A 20,023-nucleotide genomic window follows, 5' to 3' on the forward strand; every position below is an offset into this window, starting at 1 on the left:
AGTCCCTATACCGCTGAAGGACTGCTGCAGTATAGGTGAGCGGTCAGCAGTGGTGCACGTCAACCCTATCTATTGTGGACCGATAGCGGTCCTTACAGAACAGCAGACTGTACCGCACTCAAGCCTATGTACCGTAGCACCCTATACCAAGTTACCAGTCCTTATAAGAACTTTTGTGGACCAAGCAGGTTGTGTATTAGTGTTTAGCAGACTGTACGTCAGTCCCTATACCGCTGAAGGACTGCTGCAGTATAGGGCAGCGGTCAGCAGTGGTGCACGTCAACCCTATCTATTGTGGACCGATAGCGGTCCTTACAGAACAGCAGACTGTACCGCACTCAAGCCTATGTACCGTAGCACCCTATACCAAGTTACCAGTCCTTATAAGAACTTTTGTGGACCAAGCAGGTTGTGTATTAGTGTTTAGCAGACTGTACGTCAGTCCCTATACCGCTGAAGGACTGCTGCAGTATAGGGCAGCGGTCAGCAGTGGTGCACGTCAACCCTATCTATTGTGGACCGATAGCGGTCCTTACAGAACAGCAGACTGTACCGCACTCAAGCCTATGTACCGTAGCACCCTATACCAAGTTACCAGTCCTTATAAGAACTTTTGTGGAACAAGCAGGTTGTGTGTTAGTGATTAGCAGACTGTACGTCAGTCCCTATACCAATGAAGGACTGCTGCAGTATAGGGCAGCGGTCAGCAGTAGTGCACGGCAACCCTATGTATTGTGGACCGATAGCGGTCCTTACAGAACAGCAGACTGTACCGCACTCAAGCCTATGTACCGTAGCACCCTATACCAAGTTACCAGTCCTTATAAGAACTTTTGTGGACCAAGCAGGTTGTGTATTAGTGTTTAGCAGACTGTACGTCAGTCCCTATACCGCTGAAGGACTGCTGCAGTATAGGGCAGCGGTCAGCAGTGGTGCACGTCAACCCTATCTATTGTGGACCGATAGCGGTCCTTACAGAACAGCAGACTGTACCGCACTCAAGCCTATGTACCGTAGCACCCTATACCAAGTTACCAGTCCTTATAAGAACTTTTGTGGAACAAGCAGGTTGTGTGTTAGTGATTAGCAGACTGTACGTCAGTCCCTATACCAATGAAGGACTGCTGCAGTATAGGGCAGCGGTCAGCAGTAGTGCACGGCAACCCTATGTATTGTGGACCGATAGCGGTCCTTACAGAACAGCAGACTGTACCGCACTCAAGCCTATGTACCGTAGCACCCTATACCAAGTTACCAGTCCTTATAAGAACTTTTGTGGACCAAGCAGGTTGTGTATTAGTGTTTAGCAGACTGTACGTCAGTCCCTATACCGCTGAAGGACTGCTGCAGTATAGGGCAGCGGTCAGCAGTGGTGCACGTCAACCCTATGTATTGTGGACCGATAGCGGTCCTTACAGAACAGCAGACTGTAACGCACTCAGGCCTATGTACCGTAGCACCCTATACCAAGTTACCAGTCCTTATAAGAACTTTTGTGGACCAAGCAGGTTGTGTGTTAGTGATTAGCAGACTGTACGTCAGTCCCTATACCAATGAAGGACTGCTGCAGTATAGGGCAGCGGTCAGCAGTAGTGCACGGCAACCCTATGTATTGTGGACCGATAGCGGTCCTTACAGAACAGCAGACTGTAACGCACTCAGGCCTATGTACCGTAGCACCCTATACCAAGTTACCAGTCCTTATAAAAACTTTTGTGGACCAAGCAGGTTGTGTGTTAGTGTTTAGCAGACTGTGCGTCAGTCCCTATACCGCTGAAGGACTGCTGCAGTATAGGGCAGCGGTCAGCAGTGGTGCACGTCAACCCTATGTATTGTGGACCGATAGCGGTCCTTACAGAACAGCAGACTGTACCGCACTCAAGCCTATGTACCGTAGCACCCTATACCAAGTTACCAGTCCTTATAAGAACTTTTGTGGACCAAGCAGGTTGTGTATTAGTGTTTAGCAGACTGTACGTCAGTCCCTATACCGCTGAAGGACTGCTGCAGTATAGGGCAGCGGTCAGCAGTGGTGCACGTCAACCCTATGTATTGTGGACCGATAGCGGTCCTTACAGAACAGCAGACTGTAACGCACTCAGGCCTATGTACCGTAGCACCCTATACCAAGTTACCAGTCCTTATAAGAACTTTTGTGGACCAAGCAGGTTGTGTGTTAGTGATTAGCAGACTGTACGTCAGTCCCTATACCAATGAAGGACTGCTGCAGTATAGGGCAGCGGTCAGCAGTAGTGCACGGCAACCCTATGTATTGTGGACCGATAGCGGTCCTTACAGAACAGCAGACTGTACTGCACTCAGGCCTATGTACCGTAGCACCCTATACCAAGTTACCAGTCCTTATAAAAACTTTTGTGGACCAAGCAGGTTGTGTGTTAGTGTTTAGCAGACTGTGCGTCAGTCCCTATACCGCTGAAGGACTGCTGCAGTATAGGGCAGCGGTCAGCAGTAGTGCACGGCAACCCTATGTATTGTGGACCGATAGCGGTCCTTACAGAACAGCAGACTGTAACGCACTCAGGCCTATGTACCGTAGCACCCTATACCAAGTTACCAGTCCTTATAAGAACTTTTGTGGACCAAGCAGGTTGTGTGTTAGTGATTAGCAGACTGTACGTCAGTCCCTATACCAATGAAGGACTGCTGCAGTATAGGGCAGCGGTCAGCAGTAGTGCACGGCAACCCTATGTATTGTGGACCGATAGCGGTCCTTACAGAACAGCAGACTGTACCGCACCCAAGCCTATGTACCGTAGCACCCTAGACAGACCAAGTTACCAGTCCTGATAAAGAGCTTTGTGGAACAAGTGAGTTGTGAATGATTAGCAGACTGCAGCAGAAGGGCAGCAGTCAAGTATAATATTCTTTCTATATTTGGAAGAAAGAATATTATACGTGTACAAGCCTATTACCGTACCACTGATACCAGTCCTGAAAAGAACCTTTGTGGAACTAATAGTAACAGCAAGTCTTTAAAATTATCCTCACTGCCTGACACACTGCTTCCTGCCTGTCCCTATACAAATTGGCAAAAAAGAGTAGGCTGGAACGATTAGCTGGAACAGCTCTTTTGTGGACCTGATAGTAACAGCTAATGATGATGATGATGATGATGATGAAGAAAGACTAATCTGGCTGAGCTGTCCCTAAAATAGCAGCATACAGCGCTCTGTCCCTTTATCTAAACTGACAAAAGAAACTCAGGCTGCTGACCTAACACCTATACCAGTCCTGAAAAGAACTTTTGTGTACCAAATAGCTAGCGTTTTCTCTGTCCCTACTCCACACAGGATCCTTTCCCTACAGTGACAGAAGAAAGAATGTAAAATGGCCACCGGATCGGGTGTATTTATAGGTTAGGGGGAATGTCCAAGTGTCCATGAGCTGTCATGTCTCAATTGGTTGTCCTGTAACACATGATAAACGTGTCACGAAAGGTTAAAGTTCTTGTATACATTAAACACGTAAGTCCGCCGGGGCGAACGACGGAAAAAGGCGTTCGAACCCGCGGACGGCGAAAGTCGGAAATTCGCCGCGAAACGACCGCCGGGCGAACCGTTCGGCCATCACTACTCAAGAGTCCCACAGTCAAGTTAAAGAAGTTGTCCTCCATGTAATTAGTTGAATATGGAATATCACACCACATTCCCTTCTGTATCCAAGCTCTTAAAGTGGTTGTTAACCCTTTTGTCTTACTTTTATCTATAGGTAAGCCTAGAATAAGGCTTACCTATAGGTAATGAAAATATCTCCTAAACGTGCTCCGTTTAGGAGATATTTCACTTGTAGTGTGCCAATGTCATCATCGGTGCATGCTCTGTGAAGAAACGGACCACTGTGCCACAGTAACAGAGCTGCCCCGGAAGGAAGAGGGGTGAAGATGGACGCGGCCTGCACTGGGGACAGCGCGGGCTTCGTTTGCAGGTAAGTGTCATATAATGGGCTAGTATGCGATGCATACTAGCCCATTATGCTTTTAATTTGCAGGCCTTGCAAGGAGCAAAAGAGGACGTAAAACCCATCAGGGTTTACTTCCTCTTTAATAGAACATCAAAACAACCAAAGCCCCTAGACTGATTGTTCAAGAAACGAGCCTAAGTGTGTGCTTGGCTGTGGAAAATACGATGTGTCTGGCTGAAGAATGGAAATGGGAGGATTCTAGCGGCTCCTACAGGGGTGGCGTTAAACATGTATGGACAGCTTTAGAGGTTTTCTGTATTGTTGTAAAGCAACAATATCAGCTAAACATTCACCTTCAAAACACAGAGGTTTCATTGTGTCCAAGCACTGACTTCCTACTCAGCTAATCGTGGGAAAGTGTCTTTGGTTTTGTCCACTGTTCGGGAGGTGTATGACAAATTGCTTTTTAACTCGACCAAATGGGATTACAATAAGGACACTCAGTAACTTTCCATTTGTCAGATACATTAGTTATGCATTTTTTATTATTTATAATGCAATCATTTTAAAATATGCACTTTGTATGGCGAGTCTGCTTCTCTTGCAGATATTTGGCAAAAGACAAAAGCAAAAAAAAAAGAACATGGTAACCCTAATTGGCCATGCGACTCTATTTCAGTAATACAAAATAGTGGAATGGTCTGGTATTGTACATGCAGCACTGTGCTTGTTTTTTTTCTGTTATTCAATCTTTATAAAACTGAGCTCATAGACCCCCCTCACACTGGGGCCGCCAGAATGTTAGCGGTAAATCATGTTAGTTTTAGCGGCGCTTTACTTCTGTTTAAGTGACGCTTTACGGTCGCTAGCGGGGGTTAAAAGCACCCATGTTGCCATTCATTTCAATGAGCAGAGCGCTTTGGCAGAGCTAACGGCACTCCCAAACCACCCCATAGATGCTACTTACAGGACTTTTCCTAACGTGCCGCAAGCGCACAGCCCCAGTGTGAAAAGTGATAATGAAATACATGGGAGGAGATTTTCAGGTGCTTTACAGACGCTATTTCTAGTGCTAAAATGCCTGAAAACCGCCTCAGTGTGACTCTGATGGGGACATCTGATGTAAAGGAGGACTCTGATGGGACATCTGATGTAAAAGAGGATTCTTATGGGAACACCTGATTTAAAGAGGGACTCTGATGAGGATACCCGATTTATAGGGGGATGCTGATGAGGGCACCTGCTGTAAAGGGGGACCCTGATTGGGACACCTGATGTAAAGGGGGGCACCTGCTGTAAAGGGCCTCTGATGAGGATATCTGATGTAAAGGAGGACTCTGATGGGGACATCTAATGTAAAGGAGGACTCTGATGGGGACATCTGATGTAAAGGAGGATTCTGATGGTGACATCTGATGTAAAAGGGGACTCTGATGGTGACATCTGATGTAAAGGGGGACTATAATGGGGACATGTGATGTAAAGGGGGGCTCTGATGGGAACATCTGATGTTACACATGTATGGGCAGCTTTAGAGGTTTTCTGTATTGTTGTAAAGCAACAATATCAGCTAAACACTCACCTTCAAAACACAGAGGTTTCATTGTGTCCAAGCACTGACTTCCTACTCAGCTATTTCTAGTGCTAAAACGCCTGAAAACCGCCTCAGTGTGAAAGGGGTCATAATATTTCCCACTGCCCGTGCCCCCCCACCTAACTTCTCCATTACAATCAATAATACATCCATCAGTCCCTCCACTCATGCCAGGGTGCTAAGTGTAATCCTGGACTCTGACCTGCCCTTTCAACCCCAAATCCAATTGCTGTCCAAATCTTGCAGTCTTTACCTGTATAACATCTCCAAAACAAAAAATCTCCGCCCCTTTTTAATCATTGAAACCACTAAGCTTATTCACTCCCTTGTTATCTCTCGCCTTGACTATTGTAACTCCCTCCTTATTGGCCGGTCTCTCCATAGGCTATCCCCTCTTCAGCCTATCATGAATGCTGCTGTCAGACTCATCCAACCAACCACTCAGTGTCCGCCACTCCTCTCTGCCAATCACTACCCTTTCTTCCCATTGCTCAATGAATAAAAATTCAAAACAATAACATACAGAGTCATTTACAACTCTGCCCAAGCTACATCACAAATCTTGTCTCCAAATATCACCCAAACTGTCTTCTCCGCTCTTCCCAAGACCTCCTGCTCTCTAGCTCCCTTGTCTCCTCCTCCCATGCTCGTCTCCAGGAGTTCACCAGAGCCTCTCCCATCCACTGAAACTCACTACCCCAATCTTTCCGGCTATCACCTACTCTGTCCACTTTTAGGATATCCCTAAAAACAAATTTCTTCAGGTAGGCCTGCCCTGCCTTCAGCTAATAACAGAATCTTCTATTTCTCTCATCAGTTCATTCCTCAAAATTATTATCTTTTCTTCCACCAGCCCCTCCCTATTACCCTACTAATTGTAAGTTGACAGAAGCAGGGCCCTCCTAACCCTCTTGTATTGAATTGTATTATTGCTGCATTGTCTCCCTTTATAATGTAAAGTGCTGTTGGCGCTATATTAATCCTGTATGATAATAATAATAATAATCAGGGCTTTTTTCTCAGAAAAATAGGTGCAGGGACTCTCCCTTTCTGAGTCACCCCTTTTATCTGTGCCTACTCACCTCTGAGCACCATTTCTTGGTTCCACTCCCTACCCACCTCTTGTACGGTGCCTTTTGAGAGAGTACAGAACCTGGTGATAAAAATTTGTATGGAATTTGTTAATGATAACAAGAAATGCAGTAAAATAGACCCCCAGCAACAAATAGACCAACCCACAACAATAGATGCCCCAATAACAATAGATCCTCCCAAACAATGTACACCCCAGCAACAATAGATCCCCCTACAACAATAGACACTCCAGAAACAATAGATCCCACCATAATAATAGACCTTCAGCTGCAGTAACAAATCTCCTAGCAGCCAGCATCAGTAGACCTCTCTTTCAACAGTAGATCCCTCCCAGCAACAATTGACCCCCCCCCCCATAATAGTTTCTCCACAAGTACCAATAGACCTTGCCCAGCAACAATAGACCCCCCACATAAACCCCCCCCCCCCAGTGACAATAGATCCCTGACCCACCGGCATCAATAGACCCACACTAGGGCCGTTAGTAAGGCAGTACAGTCACCCCTTCTGTACTGGGCCCAGCCCCAATCAGTTTAAAAGGGGGCCTGGGCACCAGCTGGGCAGGAGGGGCTAGCTGTACTGCCTTACTGCGGACAGACACGGATCCTCTTCTGCTTCCCCTGCAGTGCTTCTGGCTTCTCCTCCACTCCCTCCCTCCATCTGTGCTGCAGGGGGATCAGGCCTAGCATCTATGACCCACAAATACTGTAGCTGCTGACTTTTAATAATAGGACACTTGCCTGGCCAGGTTTCCAGCGCATCTGTCATCTCAGCCAGTTCTTTGGTCTACTTCAGGATCTAGTTGCTAGAATGTTTACTTTCTGAAGCCAGCGTTGACTGCTTGAGGCTTCCCACTGTGCATGTGCGAGCCACGCTGTGTTTTATAAATGGTCCCATAGGTTTATGGGACCTGTGACATGTCCTAGAAGCCTGCGGGGAAGGGAGTGTGCCGAACTTCCACTCAGATTGTCGCGGCAATCTGACCAGAAGTGGGAGCGGGTACCTGTCAAAAAACCCCCCAAATAGACTCGTGGGACGCCTTCTCTGCTTCTTTCAATAGATGCGGAGAAGGCGTTCGACAGAGTCCATTGGGAGTACATGACAGAAGTACTTATAAAATTTGGTTTTCGGCACGAGGCTCTGTCGGCTATTCTGGCGCTATTACTCTACACCCTCAGCCAGGTGTATACCATGGGGCTAGTGTCCAAAACATTCCATATATCAAACGGCACCCGCCAGGGGTGCCCCCTTGTCGCCCCTGATATTTAATATGATGATAGAGCCCCTGGCGGAGGCCATTAGATCCCACCGCATATTACTGGTCTTAAAGCCGGAAGAAGGGACCACATAGTCAATTTATTTGCGGACGATATAATACTGTTCCTATCAAACCCGGTCGTGTCACTTCCACATACACATAAGATCCTGGAGGAATTCGGTAGGATTTCTTATTATAAAGTAAACTTTACAAAGTCTCTCATATTAGACTTAGGGCTAAATCGGCACGTGAGTTCCCACCTCAAACAAACGTTCCCATACGTCTGGGCGCCCAAACATATCACCTACTTAGGCATACAGATATCCAACAATTTATCCAATATTGCAGATCTTAACATTAAATATCTTACACAAGAAATTCAAAAGACCATATCCCGTATCTCTAAGATTACATTATCATGGGCAGGAAGAATAGCGGCATTTAAAATGCTAATCTTGCCAAAAATTCTTTATATATTCCGAACCCTCCCAATTCCTTATAAATCCGTGCACTTCACGGAGTTGAATAAACTCCTCAAGAAGTACATATGGCAGGGTAAGAGAGCGAGATGCCCTTCTCATAAGCTTGTCATGCATAAAAAGGTGGGTGGCATGGGTCTTCCGGAACTTAAGGATTACTACTGGGCAGTAATTCTAGCACAAGCTAAACTATGGTTCTTACCTAACCCCGATAAACTATGGGTAGGCTTAGAAGAGTGTATAGCACATAACTCACCATATGAGTCTCCTACTCATAGCGGATTCTTGGAAACCTAGATCCCTGATACATCTTTCCCCACGATCATAGCAACAATCACTGCATGGAGGCATCTACTTCAACATCAAAAATTAGATCAACCCCACACGGTAGTCAGGATCCCGATCCAAACCTTGGAAATACTGATTCCATACAGCAATATCTCAAAATGGAAGGAGAACGGCATAGAGTGGGTAGATGACATATATACTCAAGAGGCTATAAAATCGTTCGTCTCCATACGACAAACATACGATATTCCCCCAACTAGTTTATATCTATATAATCAGGTGTCATCTTTTCTAAAAAAATATCCCCCACCAACCATTGAAATCAACAGCCCAATATGGCAGTACTTTGTATCTCCCACCCTCAAAACCCGAGGCATCTCGATTATTTACAACACCCTACAATATAAGCAATGTCTGGTGAAGTCCCCATCCATGATTACTTGGGAGAGGGATCTAAACCAAACATTCAATATAAACCAATGGAGAAATGCCCTCGTATACAACTATGCAGCCACCCACTGCGTCAACCACTGGGAGCTCAACCAAAAAGTTCTTCATAAATGGTACAGGACCCCACACCAACTGGCTAGAATGTTTTCCACGCACTCTTCACTCTGTTGGAGAGATTGCGGCGGTGTAGGTACTATCTTACATATCTTTTGGCATTGCAAAAACGTTTCTAGCTTTTGGAGGAAAATATTTAGCATACTCACCGAAATCACCGGAATAATTCAATATCCAAATCCAGCTTTAGCGATACTGCATCTTAGTATAGAAGACTACCCACCCCAATTCCGCATAGTTGTAACACATGTTTTAACTACTGCCAAATTAATAATTGCCCGTCATTGGAAAAGTACACAATCCCCAAATCCTTCTGAAGTACTAGTCCAGGTGAACTTGAATTATCAGTATGAAAGATTGCTAGCACTAAGAAATTCCAGCGGCTTGAAATTTGACCAACACTGGAAGTGTTGGACAGAGTGGTATAGGAAATAATCTGTTTGTGATATTTCTGAGCTAGAGGCAGGTCAGAGGGCCCCCGTCACAGCGTGATCCCAGTTGGGGTGCCGGGGAGCCTGATGACGTCCCTCAATGCAAAAATTGAACATTCTATGCATCCTCAATAGTCATATCTCAATCGATACCATTGAATTGATTACGAATAGGAAAATGTCATTAGAGGTGAAATGTTTACACTATGTTTACACTACGCTCAAAAACGTAATTTTCTTTCTTTTAGTTCTTTGTCCTTTTTTTTTTTTTTTTTTTTTCTCTTTTTTTCTTTTTCCTTTTTTCTTTTTCCTTCTTTCTCCACTTAATCTTGGTTGTAACTTACCATTTCGTAGTCCACCACTATTTGTACTTGTTCATTACTTGTACCATGTTAAAATTTCAATAAAAACTATTTGAAAAAAAAAAAAAAAAACCCCCCCAAATAAACATTAAGTGCCAAAATATAAAGAGGAGAGGGGTAGGGGGCTTTAACTTTTCCCTTTAAACCATTCCCCTCTCTGTCAAAAATTAAAGATGTTTTAGAGTGAATATACAGTATATAATTGTACTCTGTGTATTTAGTACGGGCTTAATTATTAAGATGTGCTTTAGAATTTTAGATACATTATAAGTTAGGGATATCTAATGGAGGTTTACAATTTTAACCTGTTGTTAGGACCTCATCTCTAAGTGAGCAGTCCAATAAGCCATAAGTCACTGTGACAAGTGAGTGTAAAGTTCAGTTATTGAGCTCTGTAAACAACAGATAATAAAAGGAGCCAAAGCTCCTACTGCTACAGTTAGATAGAAGACTAAAAATTATTCATATGCGATGTTTAACATTTAATATTTGGTATCAGTCTCTTGCAACAAAGCTCAGACTAGGGGAGGTAGAAGAAGTGGAAAAATAAGCAAATTATATATAGGGTAGTGATCCCGCATGACAAGAAAGGAAAGAGCAGAGCAGAATTCACCAACTTTCTTTTGAAGCTGAACACCCACAAAACTAGTACAAGGCACCTGTCCTCACCATGCTTATCATACAAGGGGTAAAAAGGTTGTCTGGCCATAATATTATGCCACCATCTGATCATCCTGCAACTGATAGACATCTCTACCAAACTATTGAGTATAATTGATTTATTCTGCTTGGTGTGGGTGGCTCTAAGGGGCCCACCTGTAGACAGGTGGTGATCGCTGCTGCACTAGCAGGAAGTTAAGGGTTAACGGCACTCCCAGGCTTTTTTTGGTGGGTTTTTCTTGGTTCTGACTCTCTAGTTCTGTGTGCTATAAAAGGGACAGGGCCTGGATCCTGAGGGGAGGAGAGGGGAGACTTACCCACGCAGTCATAGAGGGATGCCCTGCCTGGATCCATTGCTGGAATCTTGATGGCCAGTATCCTGCAGAAGCCGGAGCTAAATTCCTAATATAGATTCAGCCAACATTGGACTTTTGCTTGAACAGGTATGCTGGGGCAGCCACAATCCTGTAGTTAGGGACTAGGAATGTTAGGGATTGTCTGCACTTTATCTTGGACTGTCCACTGTCATTGTCATGTTAATCTATTCTTTAAGTAAAGCTTTTAAAGTTTTGCCTTTGCCGGGTCTGAAGTTACCAAAGAGGTGCAATGTAAGTAACCGGTAGGTACAGTCTACAGTTCGGGTCACTATAACACATTGGGGTATGAAGACTTCAGTGCAAGGAGTTCATACAGTGTGAAGACACAAGTGGCTACCAAGGGTAACAAAGGTTTCTTTAGTAGCCTGACGTTAGGCGTGTACATGTAGGTGGCAGGTGAGATAGCCTTTTGCAGCAAGGGAGATCTTGTCGACACTCTTTTTGGCTGTGATCTCTAATAGCAATAGGAGCCTCAGCCTGTACACAAGTACAGAAGAGAAAGAGTTAGGGGAAGTGCATGCATGGAGTCCACGCTAGGTGCGCGGCAGGACCCAATACCATTACTGGGAGTGAGGTAGCTGTGATACACTGGACAGGTAGAGTGGGCATTGGCTCTACCTTTCCCTCCTAAATGCACAAGTGTCCATGTTGGTGTACATGACATTAACAGTGTTTGCTAGAGTTGGCCAATGTTTAGTCCTCTGGCTGTGAGCGTGGCTCAAGTAAAGGTTCCCCGTGTGTGTGTCAGTGATCTTGTACAAAGTGCCTAGTGTAGCCCAAAATAACCCACACCGGGTAGGCCCTTTATGTCACCCTTGCTTGGCACCCAATGAGGAGAGAAAAATGGGGGAACTGACAACCACCACACAACACCTACCTACACACCTATGGTTAAAAATATCAGTGACCAGGATGAAAGGATCTTCATTGTGCTCCAGTCAGTAGACTCACAATGGCTTTGCAAAAAAACGCTGTTATTACCAACTGCATTGTATTTCATGCATTTGATCTGCCAACATCTTATAGCTGCTGGATTCACAGAATAAAGTGATAAAGTGAGATATTTTGAAATTTTTATTTATTAAGTAGTGATCCTGCATGGCAAAAACTTCACCAATGAGACCAATGAGTTCCACATGCTGAAAGAAGAAGACTTTTTTTAAATAATGGGGCAGAAATGTTTTAAAAAATTGTAAAAACGTTTCAGCAGAATCCTTGCTTTTGAAGCTGAACGTTCCTCGATATTGATACAAGACACTTGACCTCAACGTGCACATCATACTAGACAACAGATGATGCCCAGACAAAACATTATACCAATGTGTAACTGATGGACATCTGTACCAAACTATTGGACATAATTGATGTACACTGTTCAGTGGAGGCAAGCCTTATGCCATGTACACATGGCCGGAATTTCCAATGGAAACAGTCTGATGGGAGCTTTTGATCGGATTTTCTGACCGTGTGTATGCCGATCGGTCTTTTTCTGTCTGCATTTCCAATGGTCTTTAGATTGAGAGCCTGTTCTTAATTTTTCTGACGGAAAACCTTTCTATCGGATTTTTCGATCGTGTATATGCAATTCCAACACAAAAAATTCAGACGCATGCTTGGAAAAAATTTGACGCATGCTCAGAAGAATTAAACTTCCCTTTTATAATCCCGTTGAACGTGTTGTATGTCGCGGTGTTATTGATTGTCGGAATTTGGTGTGACCGTTTGAGTGAAATTCCGTCGGAATTCCGACAGGAAATCCAACAGAGATTTTTAGCTTAAACTAAAAATAAAAAGAGAACGTATGCCTTAAAAAAAAGACGGAAAAAACTTGGATGGTTTTTCCGACGGAATTCCGCTCAAGCTTGGCGTGCATACACACGGTCACACAAAAGTTCTCTGAACTTTTGACCGTCAAGAACGCGGTGATGTACAACACTACAACAAGCCGATAAAAAAGGAAGTTCAATGCTTCCGAGCATGCGTCAAATTGTTTCCGAGCATGCATAGGAATTTTTACGTCAGAATTTATACAGACAATCGGAATTTCCGTTCGAAAAATTGAGAACATGCTCTCAATCTTTTGCTGGCAGAAATTCAACCAGCAAAAGTCTGATGGAGCATACACACGGTCGCATTTTCCGACCAAAAGCTCTCATTGGACTTTTGCTGGCGGAATTTCCGTGTGTACGGGGCATAAGTGTTATTTGTGGCAGAGACAAATATGGTCTCTTACCCTGCCAAACAATGCTGTGTTGTATAGTAAAATTGTGTAAATCTCAGGACTAAATTGACAGAAATACAAATCCTTTGGCAAATAGAATAACAAACTCTTCCTCAGAGTCTCATAGGACTGCCTTCCTACTAAGGGTTACTTGGAAAAGTTGTGGGACCAAAACGAGAGAGATGAACCCCAAAGAGGAAGCTACCTGAAATACATTTCTCTCCTCCTCTCCTTCATTTCAGAAATAGTCCTGAATCATGCACTCAAGGATAATAAGCTCTGCCAGTAATTATCTTCATGCAATTCGTTGACTTTAAAATGCAAGCTCATGAATTAACAATATCGCTCTAAACTACTCTTCGTTTCAGGATCCCCCTAAAGAAGTTCCAGTCAATCAGACATACACTGAGCGAACATATGACCATAGATGAACTCCGAAGCAGGTCATTGGAAAATGAAGTCCCAAACCAAATGCTGAAACAGGTTCCCGAAAAGCTCATCAACTACTTGGATGTGAGTGAGACTGAAAAGGCGGAAAACATTCTTTCATAGTATTTACTTTTTCCTTTGCAAAGTATTAAATTATACACAGTAGCTATTCACAGAGAAACATATCATATCAGTCCTTGTTCCCAAGGAGCTTTACCATTTTAAATCCCTTTCACATACAGTACGGCCAGTCTGGGTGATAACTATATATCCACTAAGGTTCTTGTATTGTTGGTGGAAGCTGTGGCACTCAGAGAAAAAAACATTCAAATATAGCGAGAACATTGAAGCAGGATTTACACTATACCTTGGTAACGCACACATGTAGGTGTGAATTGGCCCACAGAGTTTCCCTTTGTTTGCATGACCCGTGTAGCCCAGATATACACTCAGCTGAAATAGCCCCTTTACTCCTACCCCTTTTCCCTTAATAATAGACCACACAGTTCTCGTGGAGTAAACTGGCCACAACAGCCTTTATTAAACCAACCAAAATAAAACTCCAAATTACTTTAATAATAAATACCCTTAAATAACATATTAACACATATAACCAAGAAACAACATGTTTCACCAGATTGATTGGTCAGTGACGGAGCTAAACTCCTTCTTCCCATATACCTATAAATATATATATTCGTATATATCTATATATACACCCAGGGGGGCACTGCGGGACTTTTTCCATAACCTCATAGGCCTCCAGCTGTACCGCTCGGAGACAACCAACGTTCCCGCAGTGCAACAACACCAGTATTCATCAAAACTTTTGATGTACACACCGGAGGGGCCATCTACCGACGAGCCCCCCACCCACTTTTTCCACCTCTATAACTGCTACCGTCACTGACCAATAAATAACTACCGCCACAGCCTGAAAGGGTGAAACCTCATCCTTGATGGCACCTCCACACCCGCAGGGCTGCCTGAATGCCCTCCTGAAGCCCCAAAGACCAAAGGTCAATGCCCACATCCATAAGATGGACCCCATCCTTCCTTAAATAAAGGCCAACGTTGACCTCTAATTCTCTATGGCGAATCACCATCCCCCCTTCTTTCGCCAAAAACCTCCCGACCACCTTATTGACTCTAATCCGTGCCTTATTGAGTCTGTACACAGACCGGGCCATGCGCCAAGTCGTCCGCGCCACCATGTCCGACCACAGCAGCAACGTGTCCGGGAAAGCTGTGCGCAGGTATACCAGGTCCGCCTTGATATCCGCGATCAGGTCCCTGACCCTACGAACACCCAGGTCGTTACCTCCTGCATGCACGACCAACACATCCGGCGGCCTGTCCCAACCAACATATCTTTCCACTTCTGGGACCACCCTGCCCCACATCATACCCGGCCTACCCAGCCACCGGATGGTCGCCTCCCGCCCGGAGATCCCCAAATGTCTCCCACCTGGTCTGGCATCCCCTCTCCTGGCCCCCCCAGCACACATACGAATGCCCCAGGATCCAGACGAGGCGCGGAGGCCCTCCATCTGAAACAACAGAACAGAATATAGCAATCACTCACCAACCACTGTACAAAAAACCCCCCTTTCTTTTTTTTTTTTTTATTTATTCACAAACCAACTGCGGTCTAACATAAGTACGGAATCGTTTGGATTCCCACCTCCCCAGCCTCCGCACGTCCGCTTCATCCAACCCGCGTCTGGCGGCCTCCGTGGCCGCCCCGATACGGAAGGAGTGGGAAGCGTACGCTGCACTATCCAAGCCCAACCCTTGCAAGCATTTTCGCAGTACCGCCACAAACTGGTATTTCGACAAGAAAGATCCATCCGCATGAACCAACAAAGGACCACCCCCTGCCGGCCTTTCCCGAACAAAACTTCCAACCGCCCGAACAGGGCATGCCACACAGCCCGGCAACGCATGCAACGACAGACGAACCCCCACACCTCGTTGGTCTGTTTTCGACCTCCTCAACAGCACCGATACGGTATCGTCGAACACTGCTACATCCTGAGCCAACAAACCACCCTCGACCGCCTTGGAAGGGCTCACCAATTCCCCGATCCTGAAAGCCCCAAAAAACGCCAGCGAAAAAGCCGCCAAAAACAACAACCCTTCAAAGCGCGATGAACATACCGATCCCAATTGTGCGCACAACGCCAAAAGATTCACGAAAGTAATAGGCCGCCGCGCATCCCGACTTTTATGCTCCAACCGATATCCCTTAACAGCCTGTTTCACCCAAAAATCCTTCGTCCAATCCACCATCCCCCGCAGCTTGAACCAAAACGCCAACCCTGTCAATTTCCTATTTATGGATGAAACCGACTTCCCCTCCTCCATGTTCCTGGTCACCCAATACAACCCCAAAAGCCTCATCTCACGCTCCTCACCCCCGACCTCCGCCTCCCGGACCAAAGCCAGCCATTCCAACCATACCTTAGTATAAGCCGACCATGTGGCCACACTTAAGGACCGCCGGATCCATCCTGCGGCGATTCCAATGCCAACTCCCAAATCCAGCCCGGGCAGGGGACTCCCTCCTCCTTCGTGTCCGGCGCCAGAGTCCTGAACCTGTCCCACTGGAACCGAGACAAAGAATCAGCCAGGGCATTATCAACCCCCGGGATATGCACAGCATAAAGCAAAATGTTCAACTGCAAGCAGCGCAACACCAACTGCCGCATCAGCCGTATGACGGGTTGTGAAGACGCCGACATGCTGTTGATCACCTGCACAACCCCCATATTATCGCAATTGAGCTGCAATTTCAAGTTCCGGCAAGCCTGCCCCCACAGTTCCAAGGCCAGCACCACCGGAAAAAGTTCCAGCAGCACCAAATTCTTAAGGAAACCCGCCTCCACCCAAGATCGCGGCCACGGCTCTGCGCTCCAGTGACCTTGAAAGAACCAATTCCACGTCGAAGTTACTCACCGGGCCCGACATCCACACTGACTTGCCATTGTACTTGGTCAGGAATCAATACCACACCAAAAGGTCTTCCCTATGCTCCCTAGTCAATCTGATGAAGTGTGTAGGTGACCGCACCCCGGCCGTGGCCGCCGACAGCCTGCGAAAAAATATCCTCCCCATGGGAATGATCCTACACGCAAAATTCAATTTCCCTAACAATGATTGCAACGCACGCAACCGAACCTTCTTACAACCGTGAATCTCCCGAATTTCCCTCTGTAAGTCCCTGAGCTTCCCCTCCGGCAATCTGCACTCCATCGCCACGGAGTCAATCACTATGCCCAAGAAGCTCAGCTCTGTACGCGGGCCCTCCGTCTTATCAGCTGCCAAAGGCACCCGAAATCTCTCCGCAATGTGCTGCAACGTGGACAGCAAAATCGCACACACAAGAAGGAGGGCCCACACAGAGAAAATCATCCAAGTAGTGGATGACGGAGTCAACACCTGCCACGTCCCGAACCACCCACTCCAAAAAGGAGATAAACGCCTCAAACATCGCGCAGGAAATGGAACAACCCATCGGTAAACATCTATCTACATAAAACTGGCCATGCCAACAACAACCCAGCAAATAAAAACTATCCGGGTGAACCGGCAAAAGTCGAAACGCAGATTCCACGTCAGACTTCGCCATCAACGCCCCACGACCGTATCGCCTCACCCAGCGGACCGCCGCATCAAACGACGTATACGACACCGTACAAGCCTCCGGGTCAATGAAGTCATTCACCGACCCCCCCTTCGGGAATGACAAGTGGTGAATCAACTGAAATTTGTGAGGCTCCTTTTTGGGAACCACACCCAACGGCGACACCACCAACTCGGCTAACGGTCTCGTCGCAAAAGGCCCCGCCATCCTCCCCAAGGCCACCTCCTTAGCCAGCTTCTCAGAAACCACCGCCGGGTGCTCCAAAGCCGACTTCAAATTCCTCGCCAGCGGGGGCACCACCGATAACGCACACGGGATCTTAAACCCATGCCGAAAACCGGCGTAGAGCAACCCCGCTGCCGCCCTATCCGGGTACCTATTTAGGAAAGGGACCATCCTTTCCCACATCACCGGCGTCGTCCCTCTTGTGCGAAGGCTCTCCCTTCTTTTTTTCTTCTTCGTTTTCCCTTCTTAAAACACCGCGCGAGTGCGTGTCCTCCCCCGCAGCCCGAACACTCGTGTTTGAACTTGCAGGCACCACCAAACTTGCAGGAGCCCTCGTTGAACTGCCAGCACACTCCCCATTTTTTTCCGGCCGACAGTCCCGAAGAGTGGCTACTCCCGCCCCCCCCCTTGAAATGGCCGATCAGGGGTCCTTGCCGACGCCATTAGCCTCATCCAGAGGCTAATGTCCTTGTGGTCCCAACGCAAGGCAGGTCGCACCGCCCTGCGTTGACGGAACTGCTCGTCGTAGCGAAGCCACGCCGTGCCACCATAAACCCTATAGGCCTCCCCAACCGCGTCCATGTAACAAAATAAGGCCGAACAGTGTTCGGGGCTCTTTTCCCCGATGACGCTCGCCAAAATAGCGAACGCTTGCAGCCAGTTAGCAAACGTGCGCGGGATTAAACGGTACCGACGCTTCTCTTCATCCTCCTTCTTCGTATCATCAGGCTTAACCCTATCCAGGTTGAACTTTTCCAGGGGCAAAAGGGAGAGACCCCGTCACTCCCCCCCCCCACCGACACAGAATCCAACAAACCCCTTAAAGCAGTAGTGAAAACAACATTGTCGGTCGACTTACCGGGCTGACTGGGCGGTCTCCCCACAGCCGCTGTTCGGACCTCCCTGGACGTGATCGGTCGACTGGGCACCTCCTCCTCCTCCGACAGCTCCCCCTCCGATCTGCTTGCACCGGCCAAGTCCTCCGCACACGGCGACCCCCCTGGCGAGGGGCCCCTCGTTGACCGTCAGCTGCCCCCCCCGCTGTCCAGCGGGACCGGCTGTCTCTCAGCTCTGCTGGCAGGCGGGCCGATCCGCGCACCGCTCCTGCTCCGTGATGCCCGCACCCGGTCACCTGACAGTCTTCGCCCCCCCCTCCGGACTGGCCCTACCCCCGCCCGCTCGGCCCCCAGCGGCTGGCCCAACGCTTCTCCTTCCGTCAGCCCCCCGCTACTCGTGCAGGGCTGCCGGGGGAATCGGCAATGGTGGACCCCTGGCCGCAAAAGCACCCTTCCTGGCCGTGCCATGAGGAGCCCGTTTGCCCGCCCCCCTCGTCTCCCGCAGGGCTGCTGGCGGGGTAACTCCGGTCCTGCTTCAGACATCCGCAGCCGTGCGTCCATGTACACGAGCCGTGCGGGGGGTCCCGCCGTCCGCCCCCCCCGCTACGTGCAGAGCGGCCGGGGGAGACACCCCCGCGGAAGTCCCCTTGCCGACGGCCACCCTTCCGGCAGCCGCAGGGCGCCTGACCCACCTTCTGGAAGCCCCCCCCGGCCCCTGCAGGGCTGCAGCATCCAAGACCACGTGGGATATGGTCCCGCTCGGGCCTGGCAAAGACCCGCCATGTAAATCCGTGGCCCCGCCCCCTCCCGCATGTCCGCGGCCTGCAGGCCGCCCAAACCCCCCCAGATGCAATGGCTGGCTCCTCTTAGCAGGGGGGGAGGAGTGCTCCCCCCGCGGGCTCCTGGAAAGTCTTGCAGGCCCCCCCACAGTCCCAGGCGAGTACCTTGTCGGCGGCCGGGAAATCCGCCCACGTGCCGCCGGTCTGCCGCCGTCCGCGCCTCCTGGCCGTTCCTCCCGGTCCACGGACCCGTCCAGCGCCGCCGCCACCTGCTGGTGCAGCCAGTCCGGTCCCCGCGATGATGCCGCCGCCCGCAGCCTCTCCAGAAGCGCCTTCACGTCGGCCATGTTCGGAACGAAAAACGAGGAGCAGTGAAAAAACTGCCTCCTCGTGTCTTCCTCCTTCCGCACTGCCCGTTCCCGGCTCCGCCCCCTTCATTTAAATGGCCGCTCCCCTTCCTTCGGCCCCGCCTCTCCTTTCTCAATCCCACCCCTTCGTGTGTCACTAGACACACGGTCATGCCCGGCCCTCCTCTATCCTTCCCTGTGGTCCGTCCCGCTCCGGTCCTCTCTATACTAAATTGTAGCACATACCATAGATGTAAACCAGTCACATAGGAAAGAATGAGATTTTCTGTATCAAAATGGATGAGTGTAAATAGGCTCTCAAACCTTAAGCACACAGAGCTTTGTAGAACTTCAGTTTCCTGGCCATAGATGGGCAGATGTCTTTCTGAGACTGAGAATTATGCCACGTACACACGATCGGAATTCCGTCCAAAAAAAGACCAATGAGAGCTTTTCATCGGAATTTAGCTGTCTGAATTTCCGCCAGCCAAAAATTGATAGCATGTTCTCA

General features: G+C 47.9%; 1 protein-coding gene across 2 annotated transcripts in view; it reads left to right on the plus strand.

Moving 5' to 3' along the window:
• Positions 1-20,023, plus strand: part of LOC143933948 (cathepsin D-like) — a 155,344-nt gene that overhangs the window by 39,570 nt on the left and 95,751 nt on the right. For both annotated transcript variants that reach the window (XM_077457145.1, XM_077457144.1), the window contains exon 2: positions 13,619-13,763. In XM_077457145.1, coding sequence (XP_077313271.1) covers positions 13,619-13,763 — 145 coding nt within the window. The remainder of the gene's footprint in view (positions 1-13,618; positions 13,764-20,023) is intronic.

This window comes from Lithobates pipiens, unplaced genomic scaffold (assembly GCF_037356315.1).
Source record: "Lithobates pipiens isolate NorthernLeopardFrog02 unplaced genomic scaffold, aLitPip1_a1.2 Scaffold_27, whole genome shotgun sequence".
Lineage (NCBI taxonomy): Eukaryota > Metazoa > Chordata > Amphibia > Anura > Ranidae > Lithobates > Lithobates pipiens.